The 20,361-nt window shown below is 36.2% G+C and overlaps 1 protein-coding gene across 1 annotated transcript in view; it reads left to right on the forward strand.

Moving 5' to 3' along the window:
• LOC136839029 (uncharacterized) overlaps window positions 1–20,361 on the forward strand; it is a 60,647-nt gene that overhangs the window by 30,575 nt on the left and 9,711 nt on the right. Inside the window, exons 14-22 of the mRNA XM_067104698.1 lie at window positions 227–336; window positions 10,191–10,336; window positions 10,892–10,994; window positions 11,418–11,542; window positions 13,118–13,248; window positions 15,826–15,970; window positions 17,285–17,439; window positions 18,453–18,592; window positions 20,036–20,202. Of these exons, the coding sequence (XP_066960799.1) occupies window positions 227–336; window positions 10,191–10,336; window positions 10,892–10,994; window positions 11,418–11,542; window positions 13,118–13,248; window positions 15,826–15,970; window positions 17,285–17,439; window positions 18,453–18,592; window positions 20,036–20,202 (1,222 nt within the window). The remainder of the gene's footprint in view (window positions 1–226; window positions 337–10,190; window positions 10,337–10,891; window positions 10,995–11,417; window positions 11,543–13,117; window positions 13,249–15,825; window positions 15,971–17,284; window positions 17,440–18,452; window positions 18,593–20,035; window positions 20,203–20,361) is intronic.

Here is a 20,361-nt window from a genome sequence, read left to right on the forward strand (position 1 = left end):
CCTCTAATCATCAAACATACCAAATTGCAACCCTGTAGCCTCAGTAGTTATTTTATTTAAGGTTAAAGTTAGTCATAATCGTACTATTGGCACCGCCATAGGTACCAACAGCACATGCCGCCACCGGACCGTGGCTGAGTTGTAGTATTAATTAAATATAGGTAAGATACATATGCAAAATTTCCAAAAATTCCAGCTTTATGAAGAGAGACTTCCTTCCCCACAGGTGGTTGTATCGGGAAGAATGTCGTCAGACCGAAAGCAAGAGGTCAGAGAAACGCTACTGGGCGTTTCGCAGATCTTCAATCCTGATGCATTTGGAAGTAAGACATTCAGGTATGGAGGTCCCCTAAGATTTGCACTCATTCGGGAAATCTTTATTTTCTGTGTTTCTTGTTATAGATGTTTCTTTGCTGAATTGCCCCTCATCATCAATACAATTTATACGTTAGGTTTTCTCTTTACGGAGTAAGGTATGGGATGAGTTCTTCCACTCTCTTCTATCTTGAGCACTCTCTGCCTAAATTTGGATCTAGTACAAGTCCTCACTAATGCCCCGTCTTCCATGATATTCTGTTCATTCCTGTGGCTAATCCTTCGGGCCAGCCCTAGGAGAGCTGTTAATCAGCTCAGTGGTCTGGTTAAACTAAGGTATACTTTTTCCTTCCTGCTGCTTCCGTATTTGCTACTTCTCTGACTAACTGCTCCTCCTCACCCCTTTACCATCACATGTCCCTCGTCGCCGGTTTTGAGATCTCAGCCTCTTTGTAGTAAATGTGTCTAGATAAATGAACAAGAAAATAAATAACTAAATGGTAGCTTAGAAATAAATATAGGGCAGAAAATAATTCAGGGGTGGGCGCATGGTGTTTTGAGGCAGCCTTACTTTAGAAAACATCACAAGATGACTGTCAAGAATTTTCTCTAACTGATACCTTTACAGTTACGTATAAGGAAAACATCAAAATTATATGTAGAAATATCCTTGTCAAGGGGTATCTATATACAAAGGATGTATCACCCTGATATATATATATATATATATATATATATATATATATATATATATATATATATATATATATATATATATATATATATACATATATATATATATATATATATATATATATATATATATATATATATATATATATATATATATATATTTTCATGATGTTGCCTTGTAATACGTATATCCTCCTATAATTTTGGCATTTACTTTTTCATGTGTTATGTTTAATGATAATGGTTGTTGAAGTGTCATATTTAGTTTGACATCAGATCTCAAAAGTACTAAATGATTACTTGATAGCGTAATTTAGAATTGTTGTTATAATTTTAATAGTAACGTAATTTAGAACGAATATCTTTCTTGGTAAAAGCGTAGTATGTGAACACGTGTGTATCCACCAAGGCTTGTTTTATTTCAGTTGTCATCAGTTGAGATAAGAGGGAACGCTTTGTTTTGGGTTAGCGACGACAGTTTTGCAAAACAAACGCCGATTCGTCCCATACGGGCTCAAGACGAGTGATTTCATGTTGTTGCATGCATTGTTTGAGTCACGTTCGCCACTTTGAGAGAAAGAATACGTGTCCTGATCAATTACGTCATGTTTTGTAAGATGCGTTCAAAACGTTTTGCTGGGATGACGTAACTTTCCTTCTAGAAGCTTCTCCATTGTATCTCGCACCCAAAACGCTTTAATGACGTCACCTCCCTGCTTCTAGAAGCTTCTTTAGTATCTCGCACCCAAAATGCTTTAATGACATCATGTAATTGTTTCACGTATTACTGGAATCCTAAAATCTATTTCATTCTGATTTCTGAGACCAGTCGATTTGGTTCCATATCTCTCTCTCTCTCTCTCATTCCTAATTAGGAAGAGATTACTTTTAACGTAAATTTTTGTGGTCACTTTTAACATTAACTTTTGAGATCTGAATTTAGCAAAGTTATTTAGTTCCGTAACGGCGCCTGGTAAAAAGTGTATTGTGTAACGCAGCTGCAGCAAGTGATTTTACAGAGGTTTTCACAAGTTGTGTAAGGTAACGTGAAATTTTACTTATTGATACCATGGTATGATAAGTTAGGAGGTTATGGTGTGATAAGTTAGAAATTTTGAACAAGTGAAATCATTATTGATAAATCTTACGTGTATTTTTGTGTTTTTCTATTTACAATTTCTTTATATTTTCACATTTTTATGTTTGTGATGTAACATTTATTTACATAGCATTGTAAATATTTCTTAGTAATTTAACATTGCATACTTAATTTAACATTGCATACTTAATTTAACATTGCATACTTGATTTCATTTATTGAGATTTTCTTTTTTAAATCTTGAGTAATTCTGATAGTTTAAAATTTACTTGATTAATTTAAATTCTGATAAAGTTTTTTGTGAATTAGTTTTGTTTATAATTTAATTCAAGAATTCATTGAGTTTTGTGTTATTTTCAACTAATAGTAAATTTTTCAGATTGTGAATTTAATTAATTGTGAATTCTAGTTATAAACTTTGAATCTGAAAATAAATTTTTGTATTTAACATTTTAGAAAAACAGTGTTTCATTTATTGATCACCAGTGAATAGGATTGATTGTGTGCATAAGGCAAAAGTGATAAACATGTTTTGTTCTTTTTTAGTTTTACTAAAGTGAATTAAGACCAGGGAAACAGTTAGAGTTTTTTGATGGAGTGATGCCCTTTACTCTAGAAGATTTCTAGTTTAATTTTTTTATACTCACACATATTCTGACGAACTTAGTTTGATTTTTCAAGTGATTGATAAATAAGTTTTTCTTAAGGGATCACTGTTACCTTTAGAGTACTCAGTCGTAACAATTAATGTTATGAGAGTTCAGGTATCTGGCTGAAGTGAGGTATATTTTTTGAATCTTGAGATTAGTTGTGTAATAACCAGGTACTTGATACGCATCGTGACATTATATTGTTTGGTGCCCAGAGACCCGGGAAACAAAACAAAATATCACTCTGGTTTATGGTTTATACTGGTGGTGTTAGGGATATATTTTGATAGGAGAGTGACCACATAGTTATTTTTTGCTTTGTATTGTGAATTATTTAGTTGAGTAACTTAGAGAATATGGCTCTGTTCAATGTTCAGAGGTTTTTAGCAGCTCCTTCCATCCAAGAGTTATCTGAATCCAACCTGACTAAGGCACAGTGGATTGCTTTAGCAGTAGCATGTTGGGGTAATGTGTCTAGTGGTATGATTAAGGCACAAATCAAATATATTGCAATCCAAGCATTGATGGACTCTGGTAAAGTAGATGAAGAGTTGGGAGAGGCACAGGAATTGTTGAATGCAGCTGAGGCAGAATTTATAGATAAACATGAGCAAAAGAAAGAGAAAAGTGATGCAGAAGCAGAACTTAGACGTATAGAAGCAGAAGAAAATTTGATTAAGCTGAGGATACAGGCTGAAAGAGAGAAATGCAAGCAGAAAGAGAAAGAGAAGATAGAGAGAAAAAGAGAAAGAAAGGAAAGAGAAGAAGAAAAGCAGCAGAAGAAGAAAGAGAAAGAGCAAAGAGGAGAGAGAAAGAGCAAGACATGAAAGGGAGATGGAGTTAATAAAAGCTCGATCCACATTACCTGTAATACTGTCTAACCCTACTCAAGGTAATTCAGACCCTGTATTTGATGTAGTAAGAGTAGAAGTTAATTCCTGAAATTTACAGAAGAAGCCCCAGATGAGTTTTTTGATCACTTTGAAAAGTAGCTTCAGGTATGGGATGGCCAGAGGATAAATGGTCTGTCTTGTTACAGAGTGTTCTCATTGGTAAAGGAAGAAGTGCCTATTTAGCCTTATCAGCTGATCAGTGTAAAGAGTACAAGGTACTCAAACATAATGTGCTACAAGTTTACCAGATGACCCTGAATATTATAATGAAAGATTCAGATCTTTGAGAAAGGATGACAAGATAACTTTCTGGATTATGCTTACAAAGTAAGAAGATGTTTTAAACGATGGTTGGAGGCTGCTAAAGTTAAATCTATGGACGAACTTGAGGAGTTAGTAGTCCTAGAACAATATCTTAGAGGAATTCCTGAACACATAAGAGCCTATTTAAGAGAGAGAGAGAGTTAAAAAAACTTGACAAAGCTGCTACATTGAGCGAAGATTTTAATATAATTTCTAGCAAAAGAAATTATAATGTCAAGTACCAGAACCAACAACGCACAGGTTTCAGATCTCATCCAAATTTCAGGAACATTACAACTGAAATCCTTCTAGTGGCTATGCCAATACAAAGTCAGGTAACACCCTCAGCAATTAAATGTTAAATCCTCATCATCCAGTCAGTTTTCAAGACAGATACAGAAGACTAATGTTGTCTGCTACAAGTGTGGAAGAGTAGGACACTACAGTCGAGATTGTTATCAGACACAACAGCAGACCAAACCAGTTGGTCAAGTGGTTAAAGGTAACCAGGTGAAGCAAAACTACGAAGAGCAGTGTGTGGGAAGACTGAGACTAAACAAGCAGAGTGTTTAGCAACCAGTGGAAATGTAACTCAAGCAGTGAGTGGCTGAGCAGCTTGGGAGGCTTTAAGCCATATATCTATGAAGGTACGCTGACAACTCAAGGAGGAAGTGTGCAGGTACCAGTCAAAGTATTACGTGATACGGGGAGTAACCATAGTGTGGTAGTTCGTGTGCTCACCCACAGTTGGAGAAGAATCTCACCGGAGATTCAGTTATTTTGAAGGGTATAGGAGGAGAAGAGGTAACTCCTATATGCCGCTTGCATTTGTCCTGTGAATTGGTGACAGGAAATGCCGATTTTGCTGTAAAGGACTCACTAGCTGTTGAAGGTGTACATGTTTTATTGGGTAATGAAGTTGGTGGTGTACCATTTGTTCCTTTGTCCTATAGTGACAGACAAACCATTAAGGATAAGCCCTACGGTAGATTTAGAGAAGAAAAACCCCACCTGTTTCAAGTTGTGTAACTACCAGGAGTATGAAGAGAACTATGTCTGCAAGTGAAGATACTGAGGATTTACCTGCACCAGAAGAATCAAGTGAAGGATCTTTAAGATTAGAAGAACTGTTCCAGGAAAGTGAAGTTTCCCCTAGTGTTAGTAGTGAAGAGATTTCCAAGAAGAAGAGGATCCTGTTGTTATTGAAGAGACCTGAGTAGTCAAAGAGTTCCTGAAGATAGTAGTGAAACTGTGTGAAGCAGAGTTAGCAGATATGGAGAGTTCAGCCCTTTGAGTTGGTCAAGTGACAAGAGAGAAGCTAATGAAACTGCAGAAGAGGGATACAACGTTGGCTGATTTGTTCTTTCAGAGTTGTTGATCAAGAAGAGATGCAACAAACCTCTACCTGTTATTATCTAAAGGAAGGATTGCTAATGAGGAAGCATCGACCTGCAGATATACCAGGAAATGCTGAATGGGGTGAATATCATCAAAATTTTGATTCCATATCCATTGAGAAAACAAGTTGTAGCAGTAGCGCAATGAGTCTGGACATATGGGAATCAGGAAGACTGTTGAGAAGGTTATGAAGTATTTTTTCTGGCCTGGACTTCACAAGGATGTTAGCAAATTTTGCAGTGTGTGTCACACATGCCAGATAGCTGGAAAACCGAATGAAACCATTCAGAAAGCCCCTGCAACCCATAGAAGTTAGAGGAAAACCCTTTAGCAAGGTAATTATAGAGATGTGGTTGGGCCACTTCCGAAAACAAAGAAAGGAAATGAATATCTATTAACATTAATGTGTCCAGTGACTAGGTATCCTGAGGCGATTCCTGTAAGAAGTATAAGTGCAAAGGTAATTGCTGAGAAGTTGGTGGAGTTTTTCTCCAAGTTTGGAATACCAGAAATTGTGCAAAGTGATAGAGGAACGAACTTTACTTCAAAATTATTCCAGGATGTGATGAACTTGTTAGTAGTAAAACAACAGTTATCAACTGCTTATCATCCAGAGACCAAGGAGCCTTGGAAAGGTTCCACCAGACATTGAAAAGTATGTTAACTAAGTATTGTAATGAATCAGGAAGAGAATGGGATGCTGGTTTACCTTTAATGTTATTTAAGTTAGGAATGCTTATAAAGAAAGCATGGGATGTTCACCAAATGAAATGATTTTTGGTCGAGACATTAGAGGTCCATTGAAGATTCTTGCAGAGAATTAAAGAAAATCAAGAGGAAATCCAAGGAGAATATGTGAAGAACTTGAGGAAAAGATTAAGAGAAATTAGAAAATTCTCTTTAGAAAATTTGAAAATAAGTCAAGAGAAAATGAAAAGGAAATATGATGCTAAAACTAAGCTAAGAAATTTTAGTATTGACAGCAAGTTCTAGTGTTCTTACCAGTGAAAAGATTTCCCCTTACCAATAAGTTTCAAGGTCCTTATAGGATAATAGAGAAGTTATGATCGAACTTATGTGATTGAAACACCAGGAAGAAGAAAACGACAGAGGAAGATACATGTGAATATTTTGAAACCTTACTTCAGAGACTAAAACTGAAACAGTGTCAATAACACAAACAACTTCATCTACAGAGGACGATGACGGCTACGAATTAGGAGCTGAAAACAAGATGAACAATTCTTCAATATTAGAAAATTTGGAAGATAAACTAAAACATCTGAGTGTTGAGCAAAGTAGTGAATTAAGTGAAGTTATTCAAAGTTTCCTGAAATTTTTGCAGATGTACCTAGGTGTACCAATCTGACAAAGCATGAGATAAAGATCAGAGAAGATGGAAACCTTTTAAAATGAGAGCTTATCGCTTATCACCTTTTCATCGAGATGTTTTGAAGAAAGAAGTTGAATATTTGTTGCAGCATGGATTAGCAGAACCCAGTTCAAGTCATTATAGTTCTCCTTGTGTGTTAGTGAAGAAACCAGATGGCTCATTTAGGATGTGTACTGATTATAGGAAACTGAATTCCATCAGTGTGGCTGACAATTATCCCTTGCCTCTTATTGATCAATTACTTGATAATATTGGGCAAGCCAAATTTGTTTCAAGATAGACTTGTTGAAAGGATATTATCAAATTCCGTTAGATGAGAATGCTAAGTTGCTGTCAGCTTTCATTACTCCTTTTGGACTGTATCAATACACTGTTTTGCCATTTGGTCTGATGAATGCACTGCAAACATTCCAGCGAGTGATGGATCAACTACTAGGATCAATAGAAGGAGTAGGTGTATACCTTGATGACATTGTGATTTATTCTAATACATGGGAAGAACATCTGAAGATATTAAGGAAAGTGTTCAAGAAACTTGGGAAGCAGGACTAACAATCAACTTACAAAAAAGTGAGTTTGGAAAGGCAACTGTACAGTACCTAGGATTTGAAGTTGGAAAAGGCCTTCTCGCCCCTATTGACGCTAATGTAGAAGGTATCCGTGAAGGCTACCCTCCTGCTACGAGGAAACAGCTACAAAGATTTTTGGGCATGGCTGATTTTATCAGCCGATTCTGTCCAAATTTCAGCCGTAGTAGCTCCTTTAACTGACTTAACCAGTCCTAAAAGAAAGTTTGATTGACTCCAGAATGTCAAGAATCATTTGAGAAGGTTAAAGCCATATTAACTTCAAGACCAGTGCTTCAAGCTCCAGACTTCAATAAAAGTTCGTGATACAAGTTGATGCATCCGACTGTGGAATTGGAGCTGTTCTACTTCAAAAAAGATGACAACAGAATCTTACATCCAGTATGTTTTATGTCTTCAAAGTTGAAAAAGCACCAGAAAAAAACATACTCAACAATTGAAAAAGAAACATTAGCATTAATCACAGCATTGAAAAAGTTTGAAGTGTATGTGAACTGACCTAGGAATGAAGAAATTTTAGTATTGTCGGATCACAACCCAATCTCATTCATCAATAAGATGAAAATAATAATATGAGACTGACCAGGTGGTCTTTATGCCTGCAACCATATAATGTAAGTGTTAAACACATTTCAGGAAAGATAATGTCATAGCAGATTATTTATCCCTTGTGAATCGTTGGATTCAAACCCGGATAAGTAATCTTCTCGGGGAGGAATTTCATGATGTTGCCTTGTAATACGATATCCTCCTATAATTTTGACATTTACTTTTTTCATGTGTTATGTTTAATGATAATGGTTGTTGAAGTGTCATATTTAGTTTGACATCAGATCTCAAAAGTACTAATGATTACTTGATAGCCGTAATTTAGAATTGTTGTTATAATTTTAATAGTAACGTAATTTAGAACGAATATCTTTCTTGGTAAAAGCGTAGTATGTGAACACGTGTGTGTATCCACCAAGGCTTGTTTTATTTCAGTTGTCATCAGTTGAGATAAGAGGGAACGCTTTGTTTTGGGTTAGCTTGACGACAGTTTTGCAAAACAAACGCCGATTCGTCCCCATACGGGCTCAAGACGAGTGATTTCATGTTGTTGCATGCATTGTTTGAGTCACGTTCGCCACTTTGAGAGAAAGAATACGTCCTGATCAATTACGCCATGTTTTGTAAGATGCCTCAAAACGTTTTGCTGGGATGACGTAACTTTCCTTCTAGAAGCTTCTCCATTGTATCTCGCCTCCAAAACGCTTTAATGACGTCACCTCCTGCTTCTAGAAGCTTTTAGTATCTCGCACCCAAAATGCTTTAATGACATCATGTAATTGTTTCACGTGTTACTGAATCCTAAAATCTATTTCATTCTGATTTCTGAGACCAGTCGATTTGGTTCCATATCTCTCTCTCTCATTCCTAATTAGGAAGAGATTACTTTAACGTAAATTTTTTGTGGTCACTTTTAACATTAACTTTTGAGATCTGAATTTAGCAAAGTTATTTAGTTCTGTAACGGCGCCTGGTAAAAAGTGTGTATTGTGTAACGCAGCTGCAGCAAGTGATTTACAGAGGTTTTCACAAGTTGTGTAGGTAACGTGAAATTTTACTTATTGATACCATGGTATGATAAGTTAGAGGTTATGGTGTGATAAGTTAGGAAATTTTGAACAAGTGAAATCATTATTGATAAATCTTACGTGTATTTTTGTGTGTTTTTCTATTTACAATTTCTTTATATTTTCACATTTTTTATGTTTGTGATGTAACATTTATTTACATAGCATTGTAAATATTTCTTGGTAATTTAACATTGCATACTTAATTTAACATTGCATACTTAATTTAACATTGCATACTTGATTTCATTTATTGAGATTTTCTTTTTAAATCTTGAGTAATTCTTGATAGTTTAAATTTTACTTGATTAATTTAAATTCTGATAAAGTTTTTTGTGAATTAGTTTTGTTTCATAATTTAATTCAAGAATTCATTGAGTTTTGTGTTATTTTCAACTAATAGTAAATTTTTCAGATTGTGAATTCTAATTAATTGTGAATTCTAGTTATAAACTTTGAATCTGAAAATAAATTTTTGTATTTAACATTTTTAGAAAACAGTGTTTCATTTATTGATCACCAGTGAATAGGATTGATTGTGTGTGCATAAGGCAAAGTGATAAACATGTTTTGTTCTTTTTAGTTTTGCTAAAGTGAATTAAGACCAGGGAAACAGTTAGAGTTTTTTGATGGAGTGATGCCTTACTCTAGAAGATTTCTAGTTTAATTTTTTATACCTCACATATTCTGACGAACTTAGTTTGATTTTTCAAGTGATTGATAAATAAGTTTTTTCTTAAGGATCACTGTTACCTTTAGAGTACTCAGTCGTAACAATTAATGTTATGAGAGTTCAGGTATCTGGCTGAAGTGAGGTATATTTTTGAATCTTGAGATTAGTTGTGTAATAACCAGGTACTTGATACGCATCGTGACATAATATATATATATTCGATGTTTTGCTGTACAGGTATCACTCAGTCACTTCATGACATGTATCCCATGTGTTTTGTTTTTTTTTGCCCTGAGCTTGACCACGGGGTCAGTTAGTGGGATGTGTAGAAAAATTAACTAGAAACGGATCTTTGTTTCTTGGTAATTAAACGGTCCCAAAGCCTCCTACAATTTCTGCTTTTTATTCATTATTTTATTTGCTCTGAGGGAGCAAAATTGCGCAACATCATTTTGTATAGCATACAGTGGTGTATAGCTGTTTCACAATTTGTCATAACTCTTGCGCTCAGTAAGATGTGTAATATTAATACTGTTTTTCATTAATACTGTTGTAATTCCCGGCAATTAGGCTCTTTGGATCATACCATGGCCATCCTGACCTACTCTTCAAGGACTCTGCGGTGAATCTTCGTGCATTAAGTGAGGACACCCAAGAAGAGAGGGACAGGAAGAACAATTACTTCAAGAAACTGGATGAATTGCATAATTGTGAAGGTAGAGAGAGATAGATTTCTATCACTGTACAGCACCTGCCTCCTCTCTCTCTCTCTCTCTCTCTCTCTCTTTGTAGTTCTACCTGCCAGACCGTCTTCATATCAGTTTTAATATCACATGCAGTGTTCGGTGTATATATATATATATATATATATATATATATATATATATATATATATATATATATATATATATATATATATATATATACATACATACATACATACATACATACATACATACATACATACATACATACATACATACATACATACACACAATTCAAGTATCTTACTTTAAATAAAAGAACGAATACCAGTCTGAATATGCTGCAGTGACTATTTTGTACGTATATTTTTCAGCATAAACCTAATAGTTTCATAAAATGCGTTTGGTAAGAGATGATAAATTGCAGCTGGAGCTGATTATTGATTTACTAATATAAGGTAGACTAAATAAGGTTTTAAGGGTTCTGCTATGACCATGACGATGGTGTTCAGTTTCTGACTCATCACCAGCAATGATGATGTTTCATAAAGGTCGTCTGTCTTTCAGTTCGTGTGTGTGCACTGGAGGACCAGATGGAAGACTGCAAGGCAATGTCGCAAATGATGCTTCACGAGGGCCACCAGTTTGTCTGTGTTAGCGCAAGAGACAGGTAAAGGAAAGAGGCCATTTTGCTTTTTCCTGTGGATTATTATTATTATTATTATTATTATTATTATTATTATTATTATTATTATTATTATTATTATTCAAAGATGGACGTTATTCATATGGAACAAGCCAACAGGGCCCATTGACTTGAAATCCAAGCTTCCAAAGAATATGGTGTTCATTTGAAAGATTAGGTTTGAAAAGCTGAATTAGTCGACAGATTCTGAAATAGATTTTTGGGGCATTTGTAAAATTTAGTACAGGAGAATCCTATCGGTCAGAATTGCATTATTACTGTTTCCTCTTAAAGTCTTTGCATTTTACATTAATTGCTGTATTGTTTTCATTCAAGTATCTTAATGTCTTAATAGCCGTATGCATCTGCATTATGGTTTAATTAATTATTTGAATCTCTCTTTTCCAGAATGGACTGCATTTATCGCGTCATAAGGGGCCAAGTCGATATGACGCCTCTCCCTGAAAGGTATCTGGGAATCAATCCCGACCTCAGAGTTTTTGCAGAAATGAGAGATCCTGTGTATGCCCAACGTATGTATATATTTCTCAACTTATTTACGTTTGCTAATCTTTTATATAAATGTTTTGCACTGGGTTTTCATGAGGAACATTTGCACATCATTTTTAGATAGATTCTGGTTGGCTTCAACCATTATAGATGTGTATTGGACAGTTGTCTTGTTTTTTCTCATTATTTATTCTCGTTCTCATTACCCTTTGAAATTCGATCAGATTAACTTCGACAAGCCTCAGCTTGGAAATTAGAAATCTTGATGGGCGAACGAACATTCTAAAGCGACACCCCTGTCACTGCAAGAGCAAAAGAGAAAAATATATTGAGATCTGAAAATAAAACAAGCTCCAGTGGGTGTGGGACAGGATGTATTATATCTCTTCTGCTGTTTAATATATTTTCAGATGAATTTATGCGAGAAGTCAGGGAAAGGATATTACTTGTTGGTGTAAAGTTGTGGGCTAAGAAGACAGGTCATTAGTGGTGTGTGTAACGGCTGATATTTGCAGATGATACATTGATAATTGGGGATAGTTCAGAGAAACTGCTGAAATAAGCGAAGGAGTTGGAAAACGCTGGCAGGAGGAGAATGTTGACATCAAATGTGAGCAAGAGTAAGGTTCTGACGGTAAGAGGGCGTCGACACTACAGCAAAACATGTCGTGAACACACGTCAGTAATTTATCACACACCCTCACACGCATCACAAACAGGTTGAATACAAGTCAACGACTTATTGGTAGTCCTGCCCCGTTATCGAGCATTTGGCAAAGATTCCTTACTTCACTGACAGTCGTGACATGTTTTCAACATGTTTTTGTTTTGGATGCGAAATGTTACTGCTGTGTGTTTATGACATGTTTACTTTAGTGTGGATGCGCCCCAAATGGAAACCAGGAAGATGTTGATAGACACGGTGGAAGAATATAAGTGTGAGTGTTTGGGAGCAAATGTAAGTGACGGTGACAATATGAGGGTCATCTGCTTCGTGGAAGTGAAGTGTAGATACTGAATCCTGCCCGATGAAAGAAAAAAAAAGTTGCTGTTGTGATGAATCGATTTCGTATGATATGTAGATTAAGAAGTGAAACGAAGAAATGCGGAGAGACATAGAAGTGGATTAGAAATCCGCTTCTTCTTCTAGGGAGTTATAATTTTATTTCAGAGAAAACAGAAACTGAGGTGTAGTGAGTACCTGCTGTACTCCTTGCTAGTTCCTCGATGGACGAGTCGGTAGAGTTCTCGGCTAGCACTCTGCTAGGCCCGAGTTCGAGTCTCCGACCGGCCAATGAAGAATTAGAGGAATTTATTTCTGGTGATAGAAATTCATTTCTCGCTATAATGTGGTTCGGATTCCACAATAAGCTGTAGGTCCCGTTGTTAGGTAACCAACTGGTTCTTCGCCACGTAAAATGCTGTAAGTCTAATCCTTCGGGCCAGCCCTAGGAGAGCTGTTAATCAGCTCAGTGGTCTGGTTAAACTAAGGTATATTTAACTTTTTGTACTCCTTGCTGATTAAAAAACTGTGCAGACGAATAAAAAAAAACAAAGCTCATTGGTCCTTGTAATTAATTCAGCTTCTTTTTTTCCAGAGGAATTTCGTTACAAAGCAGTGATGGTGGTGCGTAGATCAACCGTCAAGAGGATATCGGATTTGCGCGGAAAGAAATCTTGTCACACCGGTTATGGTAAAACTGCTGGATGGAGAGTCCCTCTTGCTCTTGTGAGTATGATTAATGAAAGACTGAATCACTCTGTTCAGCTTTTGCGATAATGCTTTTCATAATTCAAAGTCGCTCTCTGTAACATAAGAACTTTAGGATAAACTAATTCGTGCTTATTATTAATAAAAAAAAATCAAATAGAAGAGACTTTAAACGACCATTACTTTGTGATAAATGAAATCCTTCGCAGAACAAAATGTCCGCATGATGAAAAGAGAAAACAGAAGAAAATAACAAAAAACTGACAGTGCATCATGTTCACAGATAAATATAAATGTGAAAGCTTCCTCAAAATCGGGAAACAGTCATTCTTTAAAATGCTTACAATTGACGTCTATACAATTGTCAGACCTCTAATTTTACTTATGCGTAACTCATTTAGATTCCAGAAAGAATAAATTGAATAGCATAGAATTAACAAAAAACAAGAAACGATGGCTAACAGCTATAGTCCTAGATAAAAAATACTTCAAGAAGTACTAACACTAAAATCAAGAGATAGAAGAAACATTACACAGAAGAAATATTACAACATTAAATTGTTCACCACAGAGAACGAGCTGTCCTCGACATATACCGTGTAAAATTGCCGTAAAGATCAGAAATCTGGACACAGGGAAGGCAAATGTACAGGAGGACTGGTATGCTCAAAATGTTGGAAAGACCACAGACTAAATGATGGTGTTGCAGATAAGGCAGTGTGGGCTCTGTTCAGGATAGCACATCACGTAAGAAAGTCGGAAGCAAGGTCTAAACCTTTAGACCTTGGTCAGAAGTACAAAGAAGACTAGGAAAACAGAAAGAGCTCACCTGACCATGGAGATTATCTGTAAATGATAAAAGTGCCGTCTTTAGAATGTTCAGTCAGATGGATGAAAACTATTGTGATCCGGAACCAAATTGTAAAAACTAATACAGTATACCACTACTGCCAACGGAAACCTGTTAAGAAGCAACACAGGGAGCTAAGATGAAACAAAGTTATTGGAAACAGGCTATTGATCATACGACATCCGAACAATTAGATTATTTGCTCCAGGAGCTAAGTATATACGAAATCTTGGAGATATTCGATGAGAAATTAAAGACTTATCTCTCAGTAAATAGTTCTGATTAAGGGGCTAATTTTTCAGGAAAACTTTAGATTCAAAACTGACAATCAAAAGACGTGAAGCAAATGAAGGTTGAAAGCAGGGTCACCAAAAATAAACCATGATGATGATGATGAAGATGATGGCCAAGTTTTAATAGACAACATAACCTTTGGTGTCTTACTGGAGGGAATTTCCGCGCCACAGAGGTGAACCTTGTTGCCCAACTCTGTCATTCAGGGTTAACAGAGTACTCTATTAATCCTGTCGGTCATTATTCCACTCACGGCTTAGTTTGCGGAGCGAGTGCACGGTTACCTGGAAGAGCCTATGCTTTCTCTTTTTCATCCTTGTTTGACAGGGCACAGTCGATATAGTTAACACATAATGACATGAAAATCGTGAGTGAAAATAAGGATTTCGTCAGTTAGCGCTGTGAAATTACTCCGGTATATCGTCCGTGAACTTAGCGCTTCATTTGATTGTTAGTAGGTGTCAACCTATCTGAGGTTTTAAGGACTGGAATACTCACACTGTATCCCCCGTAAGGGGTTAGTGCCGTCAGTGCACCTCATGCGGTGCACTGTAGGAATTACTTAGGTTCTTTGCAGCGTGCCTTCGGCCCCTAGCTGCAACCCCTTTCGTTCCTTTTTATGTACCTCCTTTCATATTCTCTTCCTTCCATCTGACTTTCCGCCCTCTCCTAACAATTGATTCATAGCGCAACTGCGAGGTTTTCCTCCTGTTACACCTTTCAAACCTTTTACTGTCAACTTCCATTTCAGCGCTGAATGACCTCATAGGTCCCAGTGCTTGGCCACTGGCGTAAATTCTGTATTCATTTCATTTCAATTCACACTGTATCATTCTTTAATGATGACCATGTGTTATGAGCCTTTCTTAAGAAGCTAATTCAATTCTGCCTTAAGCCAAAAATACAATTGCTTGTATCTCGGTCAGTGGGATTGAAGTAATAACATCGAAAGCGTGATCTGTGATCCAAGTACGTAGCCCGCATCGTTGAGGAATAACAACTCTGGTGGCGAAAGTAATAAACAGCTTCATCCACCATGTTCTTGTATGGCTTATATGCTTTGAAAAAACAAACGTTTTGTATATGTCATGATGCTGGTCAATCAAGGGAGATCTACAGTACATGAAACCATTTAAATCAATTTTCATTCCCCGTTCTACGCTTACGATTTTAACTATACGTTAAAAAATAGTCAGTAAGGCAGCTAACTTGAGAGATGGACACCATATAAGAATACCTTTTGTATTTATCAGAGATCATGATCAGTTTATTTGATCATACATCAAATGAAATGTGTGCCCGTTATTCATCCGATACTTAATAATTTTTACTTCCAGGTGCCAGTTTTTTATTCACATAATAGACCGTTGCAAATTTCAATCGATATTCTTCTGCTGTATGACAATCTTTGCATATCAATAATCAGTTCTATTTCTTCATATTTCAAACAGTTGAAGCGTGCTGGCGTCGTTCATCCAATATGTGGGGATTCTCAATCATCCGTGGAACACGAGATTGTCGCGTTGGCGACTACCTTCAACAGGGCTTGCATCCCAGGGACGTGGGCAGTTCTGAATGATACCGATGCCGCGCTGAGTAAGTTTGTAACTGTGTGCCATTTGTGTACGATCTAAGAAGAAGCACTTGATCATAATGGCCTAGAATTGTTTACTTATGTTCTTGCAGTTATACATAATGAATGTATGAGTTCAGTAGTAGTAGTAGTGACTTAAAATGTAAAAAGACTAGAGGTATTCCAAATGGGTTTCTGGTAGTCATTTTATTACAGTTACGTAAATTATATGTATGATGATTAAACACTCAGATGTAGTATCTTAGATGCTTATGTCGGCTGAAAGCTCTCTTAGGCTTCCCCAGCTATTGCAGATACCGGTCCAACAATTCTTCTTAATTTTACATTTTGGAGTGTTTAAAAATGTTTCATTATAAAGTATATTTTTAGGATAACTGGTGCACTTCTGTAATTCTGATTAAGTTGAATAATTCTTGGTAACATAAATGACAAGTGTCATGAAGTGCATTTTAAAATATCTTGAAGATTTTCTTTTTATATCAAAAGAGGTCCCTTTTCATCGTGCACTTTTCTTAATAGTTTTGGCTCAAAATATTTGTAAAATAATTCTTTCTTTAACACGTTTCCTTAAAAATGTGAAGCTGGTGTAAACTTGAAGTCTCTATGGTAACACAAGCACGGTACTAAATGCTGATAAGCTTTATTTTTTTTCTTGAATCTTGACAGTTATTTATTATCCGCATCAAAAGCAGCCTCGTCCACCATCATGTTAATACGGACGTGTTTTAAGGACTTGGTACATTTCCCCATCTGCTGGGAATAGTTAAGAAAATCAAATGATGTTCGTGAAAAAAAGTAAAAACTTTCGAATATATGTTTGCATACATGTAATTATAAATTGTAATCTTTATGGACACGAAGAAATAATTATATACAGTCAGAACAAGTTCTTCATTGGAGGGGTGGGTAGAGCTCTCGGCTAGCGCCCTGTTGGCCCAGCGTTCGACTCTCCGACCGGCCAATGAAGAATTAGAGGAATTTATTTCTGGTGATAGAAATTCATCTCTCGACATAATGTGGTTCGGATTCCACAATAAGCTGTAGGTCCGGTTGCTAGGTAAGCAGTTGGTTCTTTGCCACGTAAAATAAATCTAATCCTTCGGGCCAGCCCTAGGAGAGCTGTTAATCAGCTCAGTGGTCTGGTTAAACCAAGATATACTTAACTAACTTAGTCCACACGAAAGACTGATTCTACATACATGTAATTATGTACATTATATTGTATCATGTAAAACCATTTACAAATATATAGATTTGTAATTACATGTCAGCATGAGGATATACTACATGAGTGCCCCTTTGTTTTTCGCTTTCAGAGGAAAGGTATACGGCAATGTGCTCTATGTGCAAAAGTGGGACGTGTGATGAGAAGGACGAGTACGCCGGTTACGAGGGAGCTCTGAAATGCCTTACAGAAAAGGGGGGAGACGTCGCCTTTACTAAACTCAGCACTGTGAAAGAGTTCTTCAAGGTTTGTATTTTCCCTTCTTGATGTTTTCGAATTCCAGCTGGTCCAGAAAATGAAGTTTCCCTTCACAATTCTAACATCAGTTTGAGTTTGTAATGATTTTGGTTCAGTGTCTGTCGCAGAGCGAGCCTGTACTGCAGAAAGCCTCTCATGTTTCAGTTTCCCAGTAAGTAACGTCACCAACATATGTGAATTTTACATCAGTTATTCAAGTGGACTTCAAAGTTCCCTACGGTAGGCTTTTAACTTAGGTAACAATTTTTTTTTTGTTCAAATTCTGTGTAGATTTTTTTCATTATGATGATTACAGAGTGAAGCTGAAGGCACCAGAAAGAACTGCATGAAAAAGAAGTAGCAGTAGCAGAAAAATAATTGATTTAACAAGAGGAATAAGACACGGTCTTTCATAAATTCTCTTCATGCACATCTGACATCAGTTTATAGCAATCATTTACAGGAACGTAGGTTGCATCATAAAGCGATAAGGCTCTTTCACAAAATTTGTAAATATTTATTGTTTTTTCTTACGTTGGACCGCATGACTGAATTACTGGCCCCTTATTCCATATTTATAGCTCTTGTCAACAACACTGCAAAAAAATCAGAAACACTGTTCAGTTTCTAGATTGTTTATTAGATGTGCATACAAATTCTCTCTTGCTTGGGAATGGTGGCTCATGCTGTCTGGCTATATTCGTAAGAATGCAGGAGTAACTTAGTCCTGTGAAAGGAAAATAATACTTATCATTTAGTACAGGAAACTGATATTTCTGTATTTTCAGTACAAAAAAATTCTGGAAGAAAAGTTTCGTTGTGTTTTATGTCATTGACTGGAAACTCTACGAGTCATAAAACAAACCCTGTAGTCACTTCGTCGTAACTATTCTGGACCATATTGTTTTCTGTGGTTCGCTTTAAAAGCACTGTAACTATATAGGTTAACCACCTTTCTTGTCTAATCCTACACCTATGCAACAGCTGCAGGCTTTATTATCATTATTATTGTAATTAAATAGGTGACCCGAACGGTGAACAGCAGTCTCTATGGCCTCCTTTGCCCTGACAACAAAGTGGTCGATATCAATTCACCGAAAGCAGAAAGATGCTTCTGGGCCACACGCCCATGGGATGCCTACGTCACTCACGGAGGCGTCAGGTGAGTGCTGATTTAGTTATGTTCACTGTGCTGTTGTGTCTGTCGGTGTTAGCATATAGGTTTTACTGCTGAAACGTTTGGCATTTTAGGAATTTTTCTTTTGCGCAACTGTACTGTTTTTAGTTTGGTGGACCACTCCTAACGGGAGAATTTTAATTTGGTACTACAATACTCTATGTATGTACTATAATACATACATAGAGAATTATAGTACTATAATACATACATAGAGAATTATAGTACTATAATACATACATAGAGAATTTTAGTACTATAATACATACATATAGTACTATAATACTCTATGTATGTATTATAGTACATGTTTGATCGTTTATGTACATGTTTTTGTACATGTTTAGTTGTTTTTCTGTTTCTGTTAGCTTTAATGTTACTGCTGAAAACTTTATAATTAGCATTAGCTCCTCATTGTACTAGACCTCTGATTATCACAATTATTTATTAGTCAGCTTCATTATTATGAATGATTTTTGCTAGGCTGCCTTTTTAAAAGTATTGCATTTTGCAAAGATTTCTCTTGAATCGAAAAAACTTACAGTACAGGTTAGTTTAGGAGAGAAACTTTAAGGAACTGGTGTTGGCTGTGAGATACAATGTATGTTTAAGGGTAGCCTAAAGTTGAAGACAGACCCCCGAAGCTTTTAAAACTCAGAGGCTTTTCGCGCCTGCCGATTCATGATTAACTACCGCAATTTACGGATGAACTTCATGAGCTTATTATACACCAGAAGCACATGTCATCGCTTAACTTTTACCCATTTTCAAGTTAGACGTATTCCAGCAATTTCGATCCGTTTACTGGCATTGCAGCAGCTAATACTGTATTGTCGATGTAATGCAATTATTATTATCACTTTTTGCTGAATAATATGTTATTTTTGTGTGCCAAACGATGGTTGTAACATCCATAGAACACTTACAATAATTACGATGGCATTTCTCTGGAATAGAAGATAAATAAGATAAAGGCCTGTAAACATAAATATCACCATTTTTATTGATCCTATTCCCCTGTTTTAGAGTTATTATTGCTTTCTGCCTCTGTCTAAAACATCCAGTCAATTCCCGAAACATCGTTTAAACATAAAAAAATGAGTTCATGCATAACGCGTATAGATTTCATAGAGAAGCACTAGTGAATTTAAAATTCTAGCAAGTGTGATAGGTTTTGGCCCTTCTTGTTATTCCTAAATCTCTGTCTGAACACTGAAAGAAATTAGAGCCAATCTCATTCATGGAACGTGTTTGAGAACACGCCTTGTAGAGAGAATAATAAAAAAAAAGTTTCGTGAACATATATTTGGTATCATCATTAGTTACATTCAATACAGTTGCCATCGTATAAGTGTGGTACGCTAGTTGAGAATATCCCGAAAAATGTAAATTAGCCGGTTTGTATTTTTCATTTTTTTACCCTTACAGTGATGCAAAGGTCCACAGGCTGTTTTGGGCTTTGACTGAGGCCAAAAGAAAAGCAGAAGAAGACATGGAAGCAAGGCAGTGGTATTTTACCACGCTGGGTATTGGGGATGCCAGTGATGTCTTCCCAATGCTGGAAACGACTGTAACCCGACAATATTATGCAAAAAGTAAGTAGATTTTTCTTCAAGTTAATTTTGTGCGTGTGGATTTCCGTATGGGACAATCTCTGTTATTAAACACTTTCTCTGTATTTATTTTCCCTGTGTGGAGCTTCTCCTTAGTCTAAAATACTTGTTCAAGGTCACAACTAAATTCCCCCCTATCTT

The sequence above is a fragment of the Macrobrachium rosenbergii genome, chromosome 1 (genome assembly GCF_040412425.1).
Source record: "Macrobrachium rosenbergii isolate ZJJX-2024 chromosome 1, ASM4041242v1, whole genome shotgun sequence".
Classification (NCBI taxonomy): domain Eukaryota; kingdom Metazoa; phylum Arthropoda; class Malacostraca; order Decapoda; family Palaemonidae; genus Macrobrachium; species Macrobrachium rosenbergii.